The sequence below is a fragment of the Equus quagga genome, chromosome 16 (assembly GCF_021613505.1).
Source record: "Equus quagga isolate Etosha38 chromosome 16, UCLA_HA_Equagga_1.0, whole genome shotgun sequence".
Lineage (NCBI taxonomy): Eukaryota > Metazoa > Chordata > Mammalia > Perissodactyla > Equidae > Equus > Equus quagga.
This window is the reverse complement of record NC_060282.1, coordinates 1,259,627-1,281,049: the sequence shown is the minus strand read 5'-3', so window position 1 is coordinate 1,281,049 and position 21,423 is coordinate 1,259,627. Positions and strand designations below refer to the sequence as shown.

Sequence of the window (21,423 nt, the reverse complement as noted above, 5' to 3'; positions counted from 1 at the left end):
TGTCCTGCACCGTGGTGTGGGGAGTGCCGTACCTGGAGGGTGCGTGCTGTGGGCTGAGTTGCTGAGGAGGCCAGATCAAAGCACAGTCCGAGGTGAGGCGAGAGGGGTGTGGGGCAGGGCATTCACAGACCCCAGGTGCCGGGACATCTAACCCGGACTCAGGCTAAGAGGTCTCCTGCTGCACTGGACTGCTGGGATGTCCCCTTGCCAAGGGAAGGAGTCAAAGTTTTGTGCCCAAGCATGTGCCCTTCTGGGCAGGGTCTTTATCCATCAACTGGGTCTGCTGGACCTTCTGCGTGAGGTCCTCATACCTTCCTAGCTGTTCATGGATGGCACACTACCTCCTGGGCATCCCTGTCTCCCACTTGGTCTTGAGAAGGGGTTCACACAGGTGGCTCAGTCTCCCTGGCTCCCTGATCTTTGGCAAGTACTGGGATAGCTGCAGTGTGCCCTGTGTGGGGGGGAACCAGGTCGAGGCCCCAGGAGCACGGGTATCAGCCCTGGCTATGGTTCGACATCACCCGAGGAGCTTTTGCAGGCCCCAGGTGGGCCCCCCTGCAGTAGTCTGGGCAGCCTCCAAAGGCACACTCTTTTTTTTAATTATTATTATTGAGGTTATGATAGTTTACAACCTTGTGAAATTTCAGTTGTACATTATTGCTTGTCAGTCATATTGTAGGTGCACCACTTCACTCTTTGTGCCCATCCCTCAGACCCCTCTCCCCGGTAACCACTAACCTGTTCTCCTTGTCCACGTGTTTATCTTCCACATATGAGTGGAGTCATACAGAGTTTGTCTTTCTCTATCTGGCTTATTTCACTTAACATAGTACCCTCAAGGTCCATCCATGTTGCTGTGAATGGGACAATTTTATCCTTTTTTATGGCTGAGTAGTATTCCATTGTATATATACACCACATCTTCTTTATCCAGTCATCACTTGGTGGGCACTTAGGTTGCTTCCATGTCTTGGCTGTTGTGAATAATGCTGCAGTGAACATAGGGGTGCATGAGTCTCTTTGAATTCCTGACTTCAAGTTCTTTGGATACTTACCCAGTAGTGAGATGGCTGGGTCAAATGGTATTTCCATTTTTAATTTTTGAGAAATTTCCATACTGTTTTCCATAGTGGCTGCACCAGTTTGCATTCCAGCAGCGTATGAGGGTTCCCTTTTCTCCACACTCTCGCTAACATTTGTTATTTTTAGTCTTAGTGATTATAGCCATTTTAACAGGCGTAAGGTGATATCTTAGTGTAGTTTTTATTTGCATTTCCCTGATGATCAGTGGTGATGAGCATCTTTTCATGTGCCTGTTGGCCATCCATATATCTTCTTTGGAGAAATGTCTGTTCATATCCCCTGCCCATTTTTTGATAGAGTTGTTTGATTTTTTGTTGTTTGAGTTCACACTTTCATTTTTAATTAAACTTTTTGAGATACTTGTAGATTCACTTGCACTTGTAAGATGTAATGTGGAGAGTCCTGCGTTCTGTTTACTCCATCTCCCCCGATGGTAGCATCTTGAATACTGTAGTACATCACAACCAGGAGATTGACACTGATACCATCCAGATACAGAACATTGTCGTACCACCAAGATCTCTCATGTTACCCTTTTATAGGCACATCTGCTTCTCTTCTGCACCCAACCCCTCCTTCTCAGCTGGCACCCATTAATCTGTTTTCTCCATTTCTATAATTTTGTCATTTCAAGAATTAAATAAATAGAATCAAAGAGTATGTATGGACTCAATCTCTTGGGGCCAGGTGTCTCTGGCTTCCATGGGTATAAAATCTCCTGGTACTGGCATAAAGTCAGACATATAGACCAATGGAATAGAATAGAGAAACCAGAAATAAACCCTTGCATATATGGTCAGATGATTTTTGATGATGGTGCCAAGACAATTCAATGGAGAAGAGACAGTCTTTTCAACACATAGTGCTGGGAAAACTGGCTATCCACAGGCAAAAGAATGAAGTGGGGGCCTTACCTAACACCATATACAAAAATTAACTCAAAATGGATCAAAGACCTAAACCTAAGAGGTAAAACTATAAAACTCCCTGGAGAAAACATAGGGGGAAAGCTTCATGATATTAGATTTGGCAATGATTTCTTGGATATGATACCAAAAGCACAAGCAACAAAAGCAAAAATAGATATATGAGACTTCATCAAAGTTAAAAATTGTGTATCAAAGGACACTACCAACAGAGTAAAACGGTAACCCATAGAATGGATAAAATATTTGCATATCACATATCTGATAAAAGATGAATACCCAAAATATATAAAGAACTTCTAAAAATCAACAAGAAAATCTCCATTCAAAAATGGGCAACAGGCTTGAATAGACATTTCTCCAGAGAAGATATATGAATGGCCAATAAAGATATGAAAAGATGCTTGACATCATTAATCACTAGGGAAATGCAAATGAAAACTACAGTGAGAGACCTCCTCATACCCATTAGGGTGGCAATTATCAAAACAAAATAACAAGTGTTGGTGAGGATTGGAACCCTGGTGTACTGCTGGTTGAAATGTAAAGTGGTACAGCCCCTATGGAAAACAGTCTGGTGGTTCCTTGATACGTTAAAATAGAATTATAGTCATAGGTCACTTCATGATGGGGATACATTCTGAGAAATGCGTTGTTAGGTGATTTTGTCATGAAAAAATGCCAGAGTATACTTACACAAACCTGGATGGTATGGCCCATTGCTCCTAGACTACAAGCCTGGACAGGATGTTACTGCACTGAATACTGTGGGCAACTGTAACAGGGGTAGTATATCTGTACCTAAGCATAGAAAAGGTACGGTAAAAATACAGTATAAAAGATGAAAAATGGAGCAAGCCCTGATGGCCTAGTGGTTAAAGTTCAGCGTTCTCACCACTTTGGCAGCCTGGGTTCAGTTCTTGGGCGCGGAACCACACCACTCGTCTGTCATTGGCCATGCTGTGGCAGCAGCTCACATTGAAGAACTAGAAGGACTTACAACTAGAAAATACAACTATGCACTGGGGCTTTGGGGAGGAAAAAAAAAGAAGATTGGCAAGAGATGTTAGCTCAGGGTGACTCTTCTCCAGCCCTCCCAAAAAAGATAAAAAATGGTACACCTGTATAGGGCGCTCACCATGAACGGAGCCTGCAGGACTGGAAGCTGCTCTGGGCGAGTCAGTGAGCCAGCAGTGAGTGAATGTGAAGGCCCAGGACATCAGTACTGCAGACTTTATAAACACTGTATACTTAGGCTACACTCAATTTATTTTGAAATTTTTCTTCAATAATAAACTTAGCTTATGCTAACTTCTTTATAAACTTTTTAATTTTTCAAACTTTTTGACTTTTGTAATAACAGTTGAAAACACAAACACATTGCACAGCTGTACAAAAATATTTCCTTTATATCCTTATTCTATAAGCTTTTTCTATTTAAAAAAAATTTTTGTTTTTTTTTACTTTTAAATTTTTTTTGTTAAAACCTAAGAGACGAACACATTAGCCTAGGCCTACACAGGGTCAGGATCATCAATATCACCATCTTCCATCTCCACATCCTCCCACGGCAGGACCTGAGGGGCAGGGACACACATGGAGCTATCATCTATGATAGCAACGCCTTCTGGAACACCTCCCGAAGGACCTGAAGGTTGGCTTACACCAGCGTCACCACAAACACCGCTTCGCTCGACATTACGATGGCTACCTCGTCACTAGGCGATGGAATTTTCCAGCTCCATGATAATCTTATGGGACCACCACTGTATATGCGGTTTGTCATTGACCAAAACGTCATTCCGCGGCACACGACTGTACCATCTGACCCAGCAATTCCGCTTCTGGGTGGACGCCCAAAAGAACTGAAAGCAGGATCTTGTACACCCATGGTCTTAGCAGCATATTCACAATAGCCAAGGGAAGCAGCCCCAGCGTCCATCAGGGGATGAATGGATAAAGAAAGTACGGTCTATCCACACAATAGAGCTCTTATGCACCCTTAAGGGAAGAAATCCTGTCACACACTACCACGTAGATGAACCTTGAGGACATCATGCTAAGTGAAATAAGCCAGCCACAAAGAGACAAATACGGTACGTCTCCACTTATCCGATGTACTTAATCAAATTCATAGAAGCAGATGGTTGTCAAGGGCTGGGGCAAAGAGCGGACAGAAGCGGTTGTTTAATGGGTGCTGAGTTGCTGGTTTGCAAGATGAAGCTTGGAGCTCAAATGCACAATGTGAATGTACTTAACACCACTGCACACTTAATGGCTAAGATAATAAATTTTATGTCATGTGTGCTTTACCACAGTAGAAATAAAAACCCACAGACCTCCCCGCGCGCTCAGACCGCGCCCCTCAGCTGGGGGCGGAGGTGGGAGACGGAGGCTGAGTGGGGCCGGCTGGCTCGCCCCTTGGACCCCTGGGAGCCGCCTGCGCGCACCACTGAGACGGGCTTCCCGGCTGGGCGGGAGCGCCGCTTCCGGCGGCGGAAGGAGCACTTCCGCTGGGGAAGTTTGAGAAAGCTGGAGCGAGCCGGGAGCGGCGGCGCGGGGCAGCGGGTGAGTCCCGGCGCCGGTTCGCGTTCCGCCCCGTCGCCGCGCCGCCTCCCCGGCCCGCGCCCTCGGGGATCGGACGGCGGGGCCCACCTGCCAGTCAGCGGTGCGCCTCGGCTCCGCTCTCCGCCCGTCCCCGCGCGGCCTCCTCTCCGCGGCCCTGCGTCCTCGGCTCGTTAGGGGCGCGCCCGCGTGCGCTGTGCTGGGCCCCCCGGGACCCGGCCACGGTCACCTCATAGCCGATCTCCGCGTCTGCGACGCCGGCTGGACCACTGCGGTGGGATCCGGACACCGCGTCCCGCTGCCGGCTTAGGGTCACGGCCAGCCAGGTGTCCACACGCCGTCAGCGCGCCTCCCCCGCCATCCCGCGGCGGGCGAGTCTCCCCGCCCCGCCCCGGTGCTCCCGGCGCCCCCGGCGCCGCGCTGCAGACTCCGTCGTAGTTCACTCCTTCCCGCGGCTCAGACTCCCCCTCCGCGACCCCACCCCCGCCCTCCGCCTCCGACCTCGGCTCCCGGAGGTCGTCTCACTGTCTTCCCCTTGCTGCCTTCTGGTGTGTCCACCGGACGGGTCCTTCGAAGACGTAACTCATGCCGGTAGTCTCCCTTCCTGCCTGTCCCGCGAGCCGCGGCCCGGGACCCCTCGGTTCGCCGCCCCTGCCTGCTTCACGGGTCCCTCCCGCCCCCTCTGCTTCCCTAGGCCGCGTCCAGCCCGTTCGCAGCGCGTGGTGGGTGCTCAGTTCAGGGAACCGTTCCGATTTCGTCGCCCTGGTGCTCATCCGTGCCTGGAGGAGCTGAGTCTCCACCTGAACGCTTCTCATGGCGCATGTGCCCGGCGCACCTTTCATGTGTGTCTAGACCACCGGGCGTCTTTTGGTGAAGTGTCTGTTCAAATATTGTGCCCATTTTAAACTGTGTTTTTCTTTTTATTATGGACTTGGAGGACTTCTGGATAGGAGTCCTTTGTCAGATACGTGTACTCGGAATGTTTCCTCCGAGTCTGTGGCTTGCCTTGTCATTTCTTAACTGTCTTTTGATAAGCACAATAAATTGATAAGTCCAATGTATCAGTTTTTTTTTTAAGGTTAGTGCTTTTAGGGTTCCATGAAAGAAATCTTTGCCTGCCCCAAGGGTATGAAGATATTCTCCGAGTTTTTCTTCTGGACGTTTTATAGCTTCAGCTTTTACATTGCATCCCTGATCCATCTTGAATTCTTTTTGGGTATGGGTGGGGCAGGGGGTGTTAACTGTACAAATGTAATTTTTTCTCTTGTTATGGCACCATTAATTGAAAAAAAAAACTTTGGTGTTTTTGAATTACATTGGTGCCTTTGTCGTAAACACTTAACTGTATGTGTGGGTCTGTTTCCAAACTGTCATGCTCCGTTGATCTGTATGTCTGTCTTTATGCCAACACTACGCCGTCTTAATTACTGTAGCTGAACCTTAGTCTTAGAATCAGGTAGTGTAAGTCTTCCCCCTTTGTTCTTCAAGGTGGATTATTTGAGGTGCTTTGCTTTTCCATGTACGTTTTATAGTCAGCCTGTCCATTTCTACAAAAAAGAAAAGACACCTGCTGGGAATTTTGCCTGGAGTGCCGTTGAAGTTCTGGATCCCTTAGGGAGAATTGAAAGCTTAATCCCCATAAACATGGGCTTTCTCTCAGTTTGCTTCTGTCTTCAAGTTTGCTCAGCTTTGTTTTGTAATTTTGAGAGTGGAGGACTTGCACATTTTTTGTTAAATGTATTTCTAGGTCCAATGTGTGTTTTTTTTCCCACACCGCTAAGCAGTTAACTAAATTGTGAGACTAGCTACCTGGAGATAGTGTCAGACCCCATAGGTTAAGGGTTGAGTTGTGCAGAACTGCCCCCCAATGCGCGCACGCACACTTCAAATGCCACTTGCAGGTCCAGGTCCTCTCTTGTGCTTCTGACCAACTGGCTACCGATCGGAGGGTCCCTCGCCCCCTCCTTGGGTTTGATTAACTTGCTGGAGCGGCTCACAGAACTCACAGGAACATTTTGCTTACTTTACTTAGATCACTGGTTTGTCATGAAAGGATGAAACTTTGGACCAGCCAGAGGGAAGAGATGCACAGGGCACGTATGGGAAGGGTGCGGAGCCTCCATGCCCTCTCCCAGCAGCCACTCTCCCCGAATCTCCACGTGGTCACCAACCTGGACACTCTCCGAACCCCTCCTTTGGGTTATTATGGAGGTTCTATTACGCAAGCATGATTGATGAAATCGTTGGCCCTTGGTGATTGGTCCAACCTCCAGCCCCTGTCCCTTCCCCAGGGGTTGAGGGGAAAGTTCCAACCCTCTCCTCACAGTGTTTGATTCCCCGGCAACCAGGCCCCCCCCCCAACTTAGGAGCTTTCCAAGTCACCTCATTAACATAAGTTAAAAAAGGGCTCCTGGGGCCGGCCCCATGGCCCAGTGGGTAAGTGCACACGGTCTGCTTCAGCGGCCCGGGGTTTGCCAGTTCGGATCCCGGCTGCAGACATGGCACCACTTGACTAGCCATGCTGTGGCAGGCGTCCCACATATAAAGTAGAGGAAGATGGGTATGGATGTTAGCTCAGGGCCAGTCTTCCTCAGCAAAAAAGAGGAGGATTGGCAGATGTTAGCTCAAGGCTAATCTTCCTCAACAAAAGAAAAAAAAGGGGGGCGCTCCTTATGAATGAAATTCCAAGGGTTTGAGGAGATTTGTACCAGGAACTGAGGATTTCTTGTTATGCCCCACTAGGCATTTGACTTTTTGTTGTTTTTGCAATTATTACATTGTAATTTTTATTTCACTTTCCCAGTATTCATTGCTGGTAGAAATATAGTTGGTTTTTATATCCTCTGACCTTACTTCACTCATTAGCTCTAGTTTTTATTTGCTTGAGGATTCCTTAGGATTTTCCTACAAGCACTGTCATGTCATCCTTGGATAACGACAGTTCCACTTCTTTGTTTCTAATCTTTATGGCTCTGTTTCTTTCTCCTTCTTTGCACTGGCCTGAACCGCCAGGCTGAGGAGAGGCAGTGAGAGCGGACAGCCGTGCCTTGTTCCTGAGCCCAGAGGGGGAGCTGGGTTTTGACCTTTAGCTGTGATGTCAGCCCAGGCTTATCCGGGTGAGGAGCTTCTGTTCTGTTCCTTGTTTTTCTCGGGATTGGATGATGAATTTTAACAAATGCCTTTTCTACATCTACTGAGATAATCATATAGTTTTCTTATGGTAGTTTTTCTCCTTTATTCTGTTAATGTGGGTAATTGTATTGCTTCATTTTCAAGTGACAGGAAAAGTTGAGGAAGTCATTGTGACTGAAAGTGATGCCATGCCCTTGAAAGGAAAAGATGAGGAAAATCTCAACCTGACAAACATACTCAGGAAAACATCTAGCAGTTAGCTGTAACTACCAGTGAATGTCAAAGGATGAACCCCATGAACTTCCGGCAGAACTCTCAGCTGGAGTGGCTGGGCCGGAGGTGGGTGTGGCGAGTGAGGCAGATGGGTGTGAAGAGAGGTTGCCACAGAGGCCCGAGCTGAGCTGGGCAAAGGCATCCTTGTGGGAAGTTGTGCTCTGATCTGGTGCCTTCCAGCCCTGGAGTCATTAACTCCAGTGAATGATGATCAAACCAACTTTGTATTCTTCAGATAAACTCCATTTGGAGTTTTTTTGGAGACTATAGTTCTTTTTATAGATCACTGTATTGGACTTCCTAATATTTTGTTAGGAATTTCTGTGTCTGCTTATGAGTGAGGTTGGACTGCGCTTTTCTTGTCTTATAGTGTCTTTATCAGGTTTTGGTATCAAGGCTTTGCTGGCCTCGTGAGACAAGCTGGAATGTATTCTTTCTCAGTTCCTGTAAAGGCTTCTAAGATTGGTGCTAGTCTTCCTTAAGGGTTTGGTGCCGTTCACCAGTGAATCAGCTGGGTCTGGTGTTTTCCCTGTGGGAGGGTTTTTTTTTTTTTGTCAGTTTCATAGTGTGCTTTTAAGGGAATTTGTCTCTTTCATCTCAGTTACTGAGTTTGTTGGCATGAAGTTGCTCGTAACGGCCCTTTATGATACTTCTAATGTCTAAGGGATCTGTAGCGAGGCCTCTTTCTTTCATCCCTAATATGGGCAACTAGGCATCTTCCTCCAGCTGGTCTGTCTTTTCTCGGGGCATCTTTAGAACTGGCCTCTCCTGCATCTTGGGGCTCCATGTTTCACCCAGGCAGGACACAGGAGCCCACTGTGGCAGGAGTCTTTGGGCTTCCCGGAGGGTGGTTCTGAGCAGACCTGGGGGAAGATGCTTGATCTGAGCAGAGCCTGCTGCTCGGTTTGGGAGCTTGTGGCTTATTCCCCAAACTAGGTGAAGAATGATGAAGCTCTGATGGAGAATAAGGAAGAATAAAGAGCTGCACCATAGCTGCGTTTGGGGGAAGGCTGTGAGGTGGCCTTGTTTGTGGGAAGATGCCCGAGGACGTTTGTGTGTGCAGTGCCATGGGCATGGGCTGTCCCGGTCCTGTCTCCTGGGGGGGGAACCCAGGCTGCCTCAAGTGGGGTTTTAGCCCCAAATTCTCCAGTGACATGTCTGCAAAAAAGCTGTTGGCTTTCAGCCATAAATGGCTCCTCTCATCTATCATTTGGTGAGAGACTGTGGCTTGCCTTCTGGAATGTCATGGTCCTTGTGTGTGAGGTAGCACATGGCAGCTGGTGATTTCCCTACAGTGGTGCTGGCCCCCTCCGCGCCCCCAGTTCCCCTTCCATTATGGAGCATCCCCTCCTAGCAGCATCCCCTACCAGCATGTGTGCCCTTGTGTCACTGGTTTTTCCTGAATCCCCCTCGGCCCCCTGAGTAGGTGCAGCTCTTGAGTCAGGTGGGGGCTTCCAGGCTGCAGCTCTCACTCACTCTCTGTCTCCCCAGATTGGCTGCTCTTCGGCACCTGCCTTTCCCCAGCGGGGGCCCACACGTCTCCCTGCAGGCCACTGCTGTTCCCATGGATGTGTCCCAGGTAAGCGCAGCCTTCCCCAGCCCTGCAGGTGCCCGAGCCCCAGCCTCCAGCCCACCGTGGCAAGGGGTCCACAGTGGTGCCTCCAGAGGTCTGTGGCTCCCTGCCTGATTGGTCGTTCCCTCTTATGGACTGAGGAACAAAAAGAAAATGTGATTCATTTACAGTAAGACCTCAGTAGATGTTACAGAAAAGTTGAAAATACATGTCCTTCTCTTAGGTGCTATCTTGTCTGCTAGAGCTGCCATAACTCACTACCACAAGCATTTGAGTACTTCTCACTGTTCTGGAGGCTGAAAGTCCCAGACCAGGGTGCCAGCATGGTCGGGTTCTGGTGAGGACCCACTTCCTGGCGTGCAGACGGCCGCCTGAGAGAGGGGGAGAGAGGGTGTGCAAGCTCTCTGGTGTCTTTTCTTATGAAGACACTGATCCTATCGGATCAGGGCCCCACCCTCGTGACCGCTTTTAACCTTAGTTACTGCCTTAGAGGCCCTGTCTTCAAACAGCCGTACTGGGGTTAGGGCTTCTACGTACGAATTTGGGGGACACAGACATTTAGTCCCTAACATGTGCCTTCCCTCATGCCTAAGCTTCCAGCCTCTGCGCACACACACTTTTTCTTCCAGCCCAGACATGTGGGTTTTAGCTTCTCTTTATTTCCTGCTGTCCTGCCAGCCTCAGGAGCAGCCAGGTGTGACTTCTTGCTCCTGGTGGGGAGCTGTCTGTTGCAGGAGCCGGTGACCTTCGAGGAGGTGGCCATACACTTCTCAAGGGAGGAGTGGCAGTGTCTGGACCCCAGCCAGAGGGCCCTCTACCGGGATGTGATGCTGGATAATTTTGGGAACTTGGCCACACTGGGTAAGGACTGTGCTTTCAGTCTCTAGAGCCTCCCTGCTCCCTCGATGGTGCTGGGGCCTGGAGTCCAGGCTACGGGGGTTTGGGAGTGGGAGCCTTTGTCCTATGTCCCATAGAGGGGCTGTTCTGCACCAAGTCTGGCCAAGGGCATTTCTTTGTGCTCCTGGAGGCAGCCCCATCTTCCTCAGGTCCATCCACTGTTGGACTTGACACTGCTGGAACCTTCTCTGGGCCTTTGCCAGCAGCAGGGAGGGGGGAAGGAGAGCCCATTTGCTGCCCTGACTCCGTTCTCTCTCTCTGTTGTCTCTGTTTTGGGGCAGCTTCTCTGGAGGATCCCCGAGGACTGGCCTGAGCCCTCGCTTTGTCCTCTCTACAAATAAAACAGCACCTTTTCTCTCCTTTGAGAAGGATTTTGCGGCCCCAGACCAGACCTCATCTCTCACCTGGAACAATGGGATGAGCCATGGGTTGAGGAGCAGGAGAGACCCAAGTTTCAGGAAGCGTGGAGGGCTCCCCATTTTCCCACCTCCCAGCTCCCGGGTGAGCTCAACATGCAGTGTCTGTCCGTTTTCCTCTCCCAATGGGACTGTGGGTGCCGAGCTGCTTCCTAATGAGACTGTGGAAACCCACGGGGTGTCAGCCACACTCCTGCACTGAGAGCTGCCCCAAGGAGCGCCAAGCACGCCCTGGGGATGTGTGAGGCGGGCAGGCAGCAGGCGCAGCCTCAGTTTGGGTCTGGCCTGAGAGGGCCGGGCACTGTCCTGTGGAGACCCTTGGTGTAGCTCTTTGAGGCCTGGCGGCCACATGTGGTCACAGGATGAAGTCAGGAGCCTGACCCGCTTCTCTGAGGGTCTTCCCGGTGGCCTGGGCAGGTGCTTTGTGTGCTGTTTATGCCTTTGTAAAACCAGATGGTAACGGTGCCTCCCTCCATCAATGACGTGGTGGGCGCAGTGGTGGGCTTCTCTTGTTGATTTCAGATTCTCTCAGAAGTGAGATCAAGCAGCTGTGTGAAAATGAGACAAGCTGGGAAGACACTGGGTTGTGTGGAGCCCCAGGACGGAGAGGGTCTCAGGTCCCTGGCTGGAGAGGAGCTTACATCCTGGAGGGTGAGTGGTTCAGAACAACTCTGCAGAGCTGCCCAGCTTCTACACGCCTGTCCCTGGCGTCACCCCCCACCCCACCAGGGCCTTGTTGAATGGACGGAGGCAAGCTTAGGGCGTTCTTTCTACCCTGATTGGTGTCTTTCTTCCTATGCGAAGACAAGTATGTACCTGTACTCTTGGGCCGTGTAAGCCATCTTGAAGTTTAGAGTCTTCCATCATGTCGATGATGCAGGAGTGTACCTAACTCTCACCTGCCTCGGGTGAGCATTTCAGTTCACTTTCATTCCCACTGTTGACACTTCTGGCTTGTCTGTGTGTTTCCTTACCACGCCTGTGCCACTTACTTGGAGTGAATCCTTAATTAGATTGAAATGAGCTGATAGGACACATTTTGTAGCTTTTCTTCTGTTTTGCTGGCCCGTCTTCAGGGCTGCCAGCCCTGTGTAAGCGCCTGTGTTCCTCCCCAGGAGCAGGGAAGTCCCTTTACCAGAAGAGACAGCATAATCGGCTGTTGGCAACCCATGAGGAAATCCACGAGTCCAAGAGAGCCGAGGCTGGCGCTGGTTTCGGGAAGAGCTTCCTTCTGAGCTCGGACGACGTGCAGCTTCCCTGCATGGCGGCTCTGCAGTGCGGCGGGTGTGGGGTGTGCTGCGGGCAGCCGCCAGGCCTCCAAGAGCAGCGGGAGCGTCCCACTCAGGAGCAGCCATTTATCTGTGACACGTGTGGGAAAGTCCTGAGCTGTCACAGCCGGCTCACTGCTCACCAGACGGTCCACACGGGAGCCAAGTCCTTCGCGTGTTTTGAATGTGGCCAGACCTTCAGGTGGGTCTCAAACCTGTTGAGACACCAGAGAAACCACACAAGTGAGAAGCCCTTCAGCTGTGAGGTGTGTGGACAGGCCTTCAGCCTGAAAGACCGCCTCGCCCAGCATCGCAAGGTCCACACTGAGCACAAACCCTACCCGTGCGGGGACTGTGGGAAGGCCTTCAAGCAGAAGTCGAACCTTCTCCGGCATCAGCTGCTACACAGCGGGGAGAGGCCTTTCTGCTGCACAGACTGTGCGAAGGCCTTCCGCACCAGGGAGAACCTCACCCACCACCAGAGGATCCACAGCGGGGAGAAGCCCTACACGTGTGCCCAGTGTGGCAAGGCCTTCCGGTGGCCCAAGGGCTTCAGCATCCACCAGAGGCTGCACCTGACCAGGAGGGCCTACGAATGCGACCGCTGCGGGAAGGGCTTCCGCCACCTGGGCTTCTTCACGCGGCATCAGAGGACCCACAGGAGAGGGGAAGTGTAGGAGCGCCCACGGCGCGTGTCTGTGTCTGCAGGCGCCGCGGGAGGCGGTGGGTCCTGACTTAACGAGGCGGGAAGAAGCCGCCTTGATCCCAGACCTGCAGGAAAGGTGCAGTCAGAGCTCCTGGCTCCCCCGAGTGGCATCACTGGGAACACCGCCCTCCAGGAGAAGTGGGTCTGAGGGGCACACTGTGGCAGGAGCCCGGGTGCTCCCATGGTCATGGGAGCAGGAGGAGGCCAAGCAGGCGCAGCGCCAGGTTCCAGGTGCCAGGCCCCTGCCCCTCCCCAGGGCCAAGGGCCGCTCCCTGTGACCTTAACTTTCTTCCCTTCCTACCTCTTTTTCACTCCCTTCCTTGTCTGGTCTGTTTGTCTTTTTCAACTTGCATCCCATTTCTGCATCTTAAGCAAGGCAGCTGTGGGTTTTACACAGAAGTACAGCCCCTCCTGCAGTCTCTGTAGGTGCGACTTAGAAAGGGGCACCTTTGTAATGTCGTGAGCTCGTCAGAGGATTCCAGACCTTCAGTGGTCACCCGGAACTCAGAACCAGAGTTGTGGTTAGCAAGTCCTCTGCGTGAGGACACGGCATCCATCTGGTACCTGCTTGGGCCCGTGTGTCCTCACAAGTGTCTAAGAACCCTGCCCTGGCAGCCCCGTTGCTGCGGCCCCTCTCTCCAGCCTAGATTAACTTGTAGATACTAGGTCTTTGGTAAAACATCATGGCATCTTGCTGTGTGTGTTTGTTAATGTTTGTGAGCACGTGCAGTTCGGAGGGCTTTTCTCCCAGAGTTATGTGATCAGATGCTCGCAGATCTGTCGAAGAAGCCATGTGGGTCTGCACGGTCCTTTCGCTCCAGACTCAGCCCTTTGCTCCCAAGAGCACAGCTGAGTCCCTCCGCCCGGTGAGGTCAGGCACTGGGAGCTTCTGGTACTCTGGTGGTGACTGTCTGTCAGAGCCTGTGTCGGCTGCAGGGACGTGTGGTGAGGAAGCCGGCAGAGGGTTCCCGTTTGGCCCATGAGGCCTGGATGGGTCTCACCAGACCTGAGTATGCATGTGGACGTGTCACCGAGATGGCTCCCGGTCTGTGATGGCTTTGCTCAGCCCCAGGCCCTCTGCTTTTAGGATCTTTCTTTGCTAAGTAGGACCCCCACAGCCACTACCATGTTGTGGCTTTATGGTCACCACAGCAACTGCAGGTGCCTTTGTGCTGGTGGGTGGTGTCCAGGAGCTGATTAGGTCGGAGTGGTTGACTGCTCACCAAGGTGACCACTGCCATGGAAGTCCCCCCACGGCACCTTCAGGAGAGACTTAGGTCCCGCACCTTGAATCAGTGAGTGAAGTCCGGTCTTAGAGCAGTAAGGGACAGCCGTGTTCGCGAGAGGGAGTTTTAGGAGGAAGAGGCACCTCTTTGTTCTAAACTTCAGGCGTCTCCGCTTGACCAGCACGGAAGTATAACTGCCAAGTGCAGCTCCCGAGGGCAGCGGCTCCCACTCAGAGCTGGTCAGGGCAGGACACTTGCCCCCTTGCTGGTATGAACACCGTTTCAGGTTAGCCAAATAGTTGATGAAAGATTCTGATTTTGTTTTGTTTTTAAGAATTCCAGCTAACAAATGTGGATGGAATGATAGAATTAGGAGTGAGGATACGGGGATGGGGGGTGAAGGGCAGGTTCAAACCACCGAGAGGAAGCGCTGAGCCAGATCAGACAGGGGGCCGCCGGGCACGACCTCTCAGTGGGTCAGGCTGGGGAGAGGGGCCGCCGGGCACGACCTCTCAGTGAGTCAGGCTGGGGAGAGGGGCCGCCGGGCACGACCTCTCAGTGGGTCAGGCTGGGGAGAGGGGGCCGCCGGGCACGACCTCTCAGTGGGTCAGGCTGGGGAGAGGGGCCGCCGGGCACGACCTCTCAGTGAGTCAGGCTGGGGAGAGGGACCGCCGGGCACGACCTTTCAGTGGGTCAGGCTGGGGAGAGGGGCCGCCGGGGCGCTCTGAGCATGTCTGAGCCTGATCTGCGCAACCAGCTGAAGAAGGCACGCCAGAGACTGTTGTGGAAATCTCAGCATGGACTGGATGGTCGTGGTATTAAGGATTTTGTTGTGATAATGTCATGGTGGTTCTGTCTTTAAAAGTCCTTATTAAAGACACATTCTGACATTCATGGATGAAATGATGTGATGTGGGATTTGCTTTAAAATCCTAATAAGGAAGACAAAGCAATATTGGCAGAATGAGTTGTTGAAGCTAGGTGATGGGTATGCTTGAAATTTTTCTGTATTTTTTTTTGTTTTACAGGATATTATATTTTAAGTTCATTAACACTTACTGAAGATGGTTGAAAACAGCCATTAAGTCTTAAGTTGCGAAGCCGTCTCAGTTGGCTTGGGCTGCCATAACAAAACACCACAGACTAGGGGTCTTAAATATTGGAAATTGATTTTCTCAGTTCTGGAGCCCAGAAGTCCAAGATGCGGTCAGCATGGTGGGTTCCTGGTGAGGACTCTCTTCCAGGCTTGTAGATGGCCTCCTTCTCGCTGTGTCTTCACATAGTGGACAGAGAGAGAGCTCTGCCGTCTCTTCTTATAAGGGCACTAATACCATCACGGGGCCCACCCTCATGACCTCATCTAACCCTAACCACCTCCCAAAGGCCCCCTCCAAATACCATCCATTAGGGGTTAGGGCTTCCATGTGGGAATTGTGGGGACACAATCCAGGTCATAGCAGGAGCTTCTCTGGGTCAGTCCTGGTCTGTAGACCAGCCTTCTCCTGGCCAGTGAGGACATGGGGGTGTGGGGTGCAGGGCCTCTAGAATAAATGGAAGTCTACCCAATGGAACATTTGAGTAACTTTTCTCTTATTTATGGAATCCAAACATTTGTACTAGTGCCTGTATTTTTCTTCCACTTCAGAGCTGTTGGGCAGGGAAGTGCCTGGTGGGTTTCCCCCGATGTGTGGAGTTGTGAAGGCCTTCAGACGGTGTTTGTGTGCAGGTCTGAATGGCCTGCCTTGGGGGTGTGAGCAGTCACCGCTCTGGGTAGCACTTCTAAAGACTCGAACTTTGTCCTGCAGGAGCCCGCTGGCCAGGTGACTGTCTCCCCTGTTTCTGGGTTTTAATCCTTCATGATGCAATTGTGTGGAGTTAAATATGAACAATGAATAATTATGTAACTAACTAAATTCCATCTGACGACAATTGTCGACTGATCCCAGGGGCCGCCTTGGGCTGAGGGGCAGTTGAAGAGTGGGAGCGTCAGGCCTCCAGCTGCCCCTCGCTCACTGCCACCGACTGCTTACACCACGGCTGTGCTGGATGTCCCAGTCTGTAGTTTCTTGGTGCCCAGCTTCCCAGGCTCTGGCTGGAGAGTCCTTCAAGGGAGCAGTAATTGGCAGACACAGTACTGGCTGGCCAGGCTGTGGCTCCTGTGTGCATTTGCATGTCGCTTCCTGAGAAAGCTGCCTTCAGACAAGATGCAGATGGAGAGTCGTGGTAGTGGAGCTTGTAAGGGCACAACAGGGCCTGCACCTCAGCTCTTGCTGTCACCACGTCCCCAGGAGGACCGAGTCTCACAGCAGGTGAGAAGTACCAGCCTTCTCAGGGCAGGCGAGCCTGGTGGCAGTGGAGCTCCACCATCAGCCAGGGGAGTAGCTGCCACTTTTGCCTGCGTTTCCCTGGGACAGAGGACACGTGAGTCCACTTTGGGGCAGGATGGTGTCCCACTGGGGCTGATTTGTAAGAATCATGCCTGTGACCTGGCCTTCCACTCTCTCTCCCCAGGGGACGCTCTTGTCCAGCCTGCATGTCTACACCCAGCACACGTGTGCCCTGGAGCAGTGAGAACCCCAGGAACATGAGAACCACACAGTGGCCCCTGCAGCCTTGCCCAAGACCAGGGAGTTTGTGTGTCCAGGGAGAGGAGAGCCTGGCGCTCAGGGAGAGCACATTCCCAGCAGGCCGAGCGCCCCAAACAGCCCCAGTGTGTTCTGAAGCCGCAGCCAGACCATCTGGTCATCTTTGGGGAAGCATGATGCTTGGTAAATACAGATGTTTGGGGTCATGCTGGGAAGGATGCATCATAAACACTACATACCTGATGTTCTGGGTCTTCGTGGAGTCTGCAGATGTCCCAAACCCTTGAGACCCTCCACTGAGGGCGCGTGCGCATGGAGTTGGCAGTGCAGGGCCCGGGTAGGAGGCAGCGGCTTCTCCCATGCAGCCTTGCCCTTGATAATCCACCTTGTAATGCTTGCGTCTGTGGTGTCCTGGGATCGAAGTCATGGCCCACCAAATGAAATGTTTTGGGGAATAAGAAACGTGCAGGTTTTGAGCAAAAGTATGAAAAAAGAGGATTCCTCAGTATGAGCCTAATGTCGGAACCATACCGGACTTAACTTTAGGAAACCTCCTTTCCACCTGGCTCATCACTGTCCACAGCTGGATGGTGGGTTGTGGAGCCGGGGGGCAAGGAGGCACAGAGGGAACTCTGAGGGGGCCCGGGCATCTCACAGCTGACCGCTTCGAGTTCGCTCACCCTCTCCGCACAGCCCCTGCGCACACGCACACTTTTCAGGAAAGACAGCCTGTGTCGGTGTGCAGTGCGGGACTGCAACTGCAGGAATGTCCTGTCTCCACAGTCCAAGCAGAGCTCAACAGTCAAGCCCCAAGAAAGGCGAGGCCTCGGTAAGACAGCCTCAGGACGTGCTCACTGTGCTCCTGGTGCTGCCACTAAGCTGGGTTTCTTGATGGCCTCTTTGGAAGAGCTTTCTGATCAGCTCGCAGCTCCTGACTTGCAGGCCCCCTTGTGGTGGCCGGGGGCTATCTTTACCTACCGCAGAGGGGGGAAGACAAGGTGGTCAGCTTGCGGGTGCCCCCCACTGTCTCTGATGCGCCATCCAGTTTCCCGTCTGGCTGCCCGCCCCTGGTGGCAGAGAGCCAGCATGCATGCCTGAGCAGTGGCTGAGCACCGCGTGGGCCCGCCTCCCCAGAGCTGGTGTCCAGTGTGTCTGTCACAACCCGAAGGGGCTTCTGCAACTCAAGGACCATGTGGAAAATTTGGGTACGACAAAATTCCATACAAAGGAGCAAGAGGAGAGGGAGGTTCTTTTTAAAAGAGGAATCAGGGAAGTCAGCGGGTGGGTGAAGTTCAGTGACGTCCACTGTAGGACAGCCCCGGGGCAGCGCTGCTTCTGAGACCGCATGGGAGGCAGAAGCGGGCAGTGAGTGGTCCTGTGCCGCCATCAGGCCCCCCCCGAGTCCCTCCTAAGTGGTGGGCTCCTCAGGCTACTCTGTGAGGCTCCTCCAGACTCCTGGAGGTCACTTACTTGGGAACAGGCTTGAGAGAGGGGGCGGCTTTCTCCAATGCCTTACCATTTGGGGAGGAGAGACACCTAAGGGAGCTAGGACAGTATTCTGTAGAGGCTTCCTGTCGTCTCCCGTGGTGCCTTCTGAATGAGGCTGCCTGGCAGCTCCCACCTTATTCCTCGGGCAGCTCTGGCTCCAGTAAAGGCACCAGGTCCTTCTGTACAACATGAATCCAGTCCTGCTATTTCCTGATTCACTTTTCCCTCCAGTCCTGCAAATAAAACTCAACCCTTTGGCGTTTGTAGCAGATGCAGTGACGTGCCATTTGAATGCCCCTTCAGGACTAAAGGGACGGTCCCCCAGCTGCTGAGAGTGCTGCTGCCACAGCCCTCATGGGTCAGCCCTCCAGGAAGGGCCCTTGGCCAAAGTGAGTTGTTTGGCCCAAGTTGGCCCCCCTTCCTGATGACTGCCTCCAATGACAGGTCGATGGAGACGTGTAACAGCTCCAGAGCGTGTAAAGGCACCAGCTTCAGAGCGCCCTGTGGGTCGGCCTGGGCCCTCACTCCTCCCTGTGCACACATCCTCTCCCCAGCACGCCCGCAGCCTGCGTTTCCGTCTCAGAGTTGGTGTTTGGTGCTGGTCTCAGCCTATCAATAACCACTGTTGTGGCTGGGCCGGCCCTTCTGGTTCCTGTTATGACTACAAGATGCCCTTCAGTAGTAACCATAAAGAAACTTTGGCAAAATAAAGGTTTATGACCTACAGCACCTGGAAATTACACAGCCCGCCTGGGGCCACACAGCGAGGTCGCAATGTATCCAATGATAATGAATTTTCACATATTGAGGTGTGTGGGGTACTGTTCTGGTGTAAACCTGGTTTGGCCTGAACTAAAGAAGCTTGACTTAAGGCCTGTCAGACATACACTGTCCGTCTGCTTTAACCATTAAAGATAAGGATGCATTAGGGGCTGACTTGGTGGCGTAGTGGTTAAGTTTGCACACTCCACTTTGGTTGCCTGGGGTTCACAGGTTTGGATCCCAGGCACGGACCTAGCACAGCTCGTCAAGCCACGCTGTGGCAGCATCCCACATAAAATAGAGGAAGACTGGCACAGGTGTTAGCTCAGCAACGATCTTCCTCACACGCACAAAAAACTAAGAGGAGGATGCATTAAACACTGTCTCAAAGTAAAGAATGCTTTGAGGATAGGCTGCTCACTGCTGTGCCTGCACGGAGTATCAGTGCTCCTGGAGATGTCTCCTTTCCCGGACAGCAGGGTCATGTTGACCTGCTAACCTATAATTGCGTCGTATCTCTTTGAACCTTTGATGAATGTGTATCCCTGGTGTGTTTGCTGTATGTTCTTCGTCCTAAAAAGGTATAAAACTGTACTGAAAACCATGCTTCTCAAGAACGCTTTCTTCCTTTGTGGAGACTGCCTTCCCGGGGCTAGTCCTCAGCTTGGCTCAGGTAGACCTCACCGTCCCTCTCTTACCTATAGAGTGGCTATTGGTTATTTGCATTGACACCATCATTACAGTATTGTACAGAGAGTGAGCGCATGGGCCTGGGGTTCTGCTTTTCTTGGGGTGGAGGGTGGGGGCCTAGGGTTTCATGGGCTCACTCTTTATTGGTGAATTTAAAACATAAGAGTGGGAATTTAAAGCTTGGGAAGAGAAAAAACAAGAGGCCCCAAAAGTGAGTTATAGAAACCAACCAGGATCTGTGAAACAAAGGAGCCTGGGGGGCCTGGGGGGAGCAATGGCTCTTTATCTAGTCGAGTGGCTGACGACGTGTTTTTTCCAGACAGCCGTCATTGGACTGAATGCCCTCTTTCAAGTGGGCGCCAGCAGTCAAAGCTGAGGCCAGGCACTTGCATTCAAACAGAAAAGCCAGCTGTCAGGGCTGCAGCACAGTTGGCCTCTCTGGTTCCTGGCCTGCAAAGCATGGCATCCCAGTCTTCCCATTTGGGACCCAGAAAACCCAAGCTGCTGTGCGTCGTCCTTCTCCTTCATGACCCATTGAAATCCCCTCACCACGAGGCCTCTGTGGTCTGACTGTGTGCCCCCTGGGGAGGGTGGAGTGGGGTTCTGGATGTCCTGACCAGTAAATTAGGCAAGTTTTGCCTAGACAAGAGAGCCAAGTGCATGTTATTCTAGTGAAATTTATTCCAAGTTAACGGTTCAATAGAAGCCTCATACTTGAGAAAGCATACCTCTCTGGGAGACAGCGAAAAGTCAAAGACCCCCCTCACCCAGCCCCACTCCCCGGGCGGGGATAGTCTGTTCACGGTGGCGTGTCCCCAGCTGCTTGTCCTGTGCCGTGTCAGTAAGCCCATGACTTTGGTTTGTTTTCCTCGCAATAACGGAGCCGTACTCCCCACATCGTCCTGCACCTGCTCTCGTCAGTCTACCGTGGACGCTCCGTGTCCTCCTCGGGTAGCAGCCTCACGGAGCTTCACGCTGTGTCCTGCTGAAGGACGCTTCCCGTGAGTATCGTGCTGCGGTGAACGGTCTCCCGCGTCTGTGTGCGCATGTGGGTTGCATCCATCTCCTGGGGCACAGACCAGGCGGCTGAAAACACCAGAAATTTACTGTCCCGGTTCTGAGGCTAGAAGTCAAGATCAAGGTGTGGGCGGGGCTGCGCTGCCTCTGAAACCTGGAGGGAGGATCCTTCCTGCCTCTTCCTGCTGCTGGTGGCGCCGGCCATCCTTGGCGTCCCTTGGCTCGTGGCCACGTCACTCCAGTCTCTGCCTCTGTGGTCACATGGCATTCACCCCATGTGTCTCTGTCTTCTTACAAAGACACCCGTCCTATTGGATTAGGGGCCCCACTCCATTGTGACCTCATCTCAGCTAATTACATCTGCAGCAACCCTATTTCCAAACACGGTCGGATCTGGAGGTTAGGATTCGTACAGATCTTTCTGGGGACACAGTTCAACCCACAGCATATACGCAGAAAGGATTCCTGGAGAGCCGCTGGTCACAGTCTGCCTGCTTCGAATTTAAGAGAGGCAGACGGCCCGCCTCAGGCTCAGCGTGACGGAGCCCTTCCCACCCTGGGTGGGGGCCTCCCTCATGCGGCACTGCTTTACTCGGCATCTCCCCAGGCCCGGGGCACTGTCTTGTCGCCTGTGCATCAGCACTGTGTTCTCTGGTCTCCAAGGCCTCTGCCTGCTTTTGCTGGTGGGTTGTTGGCTCTTTTTATTTTCTTTATAGCTCATTATAAAGAGAGTTGTCCTTTGTCTCTTTTATCTGTTGTAAATATTTTTGCCAAGATTGTTGTTTGCCTTCTAATTTATGGTGTATTTTACCTTAG

General features: G+C 52.1%; 1 protein-coding gene across 3 annotated transcripts; it reads left to right on the top strand.

Moving 5' to 3' along the window:
• Window positions 1–4,515: 4,515 nt before the first annotated feature.
• ZNF707 (zinc finger protein 707) lies at window positions 4,516–14,955 on the top strand. Of its 3 annotated transcripts, XM_046642380.1 has the most exons (6): window positions 4,516–4,577; window positions 9,471–9,558; window positions 10,287–10,413; window positions 10,819–10,950; window positions 11,388–11,516; window positions 11,981–14,955. In XM_046642380.1, exons 2-6 carry the CDS (start codon window positions 9,544–9,546, stop codon window positions 12,808–12,810), a joined length of 1,233 nt encoding a protein of 410 aa, XP_046498336.1. In that variant the 5' UTR covers window positions 4,516–4,577; window positions 9,471–9,543; the 3' UTR covers window positions 12,811–14,955. The 3 variants fall into 3 exon arrangements, with proteins under 3 accessions (XP_046498336.1, XP_046498335.1, XP_046498337.1); XM_046642379.1 differs by lacking the exon at window positions 4,516–4,577 and having other exon boundaries at window positions 9,476–9,558; window positions 10,274–10,413; XM_046642381.1 differs by lacking the exons at window positions 4,516–4,577; window positions 10,819–10,950 and having other exon boundaries at window positions 9,476–9,558; window positions 10,274–10,413.
• Window positions 14,956–21,423: the final 6,468 nt, after the last annotated feature.

Bases quoted from the DNA above. Each gene is read 5' to 3' on its own strand.
- ZNF707 (XM_046642379.1), top strand. The intron at 10,414-10,818 runs GTAAGGACTGTG...TCCTTTGAGAAG, and splicing joins TGGGAACTTGGCCACACTGG to GATTTTGCGGCCCCAGACCA. The intron at 10,951-11,387 runs GTGAGCTCAACA...TGTTGATTTCAG, and splicing joins TCCCACCTCCCAGCTCCCGG to ATTCTCTCAGAAGTGAGATC.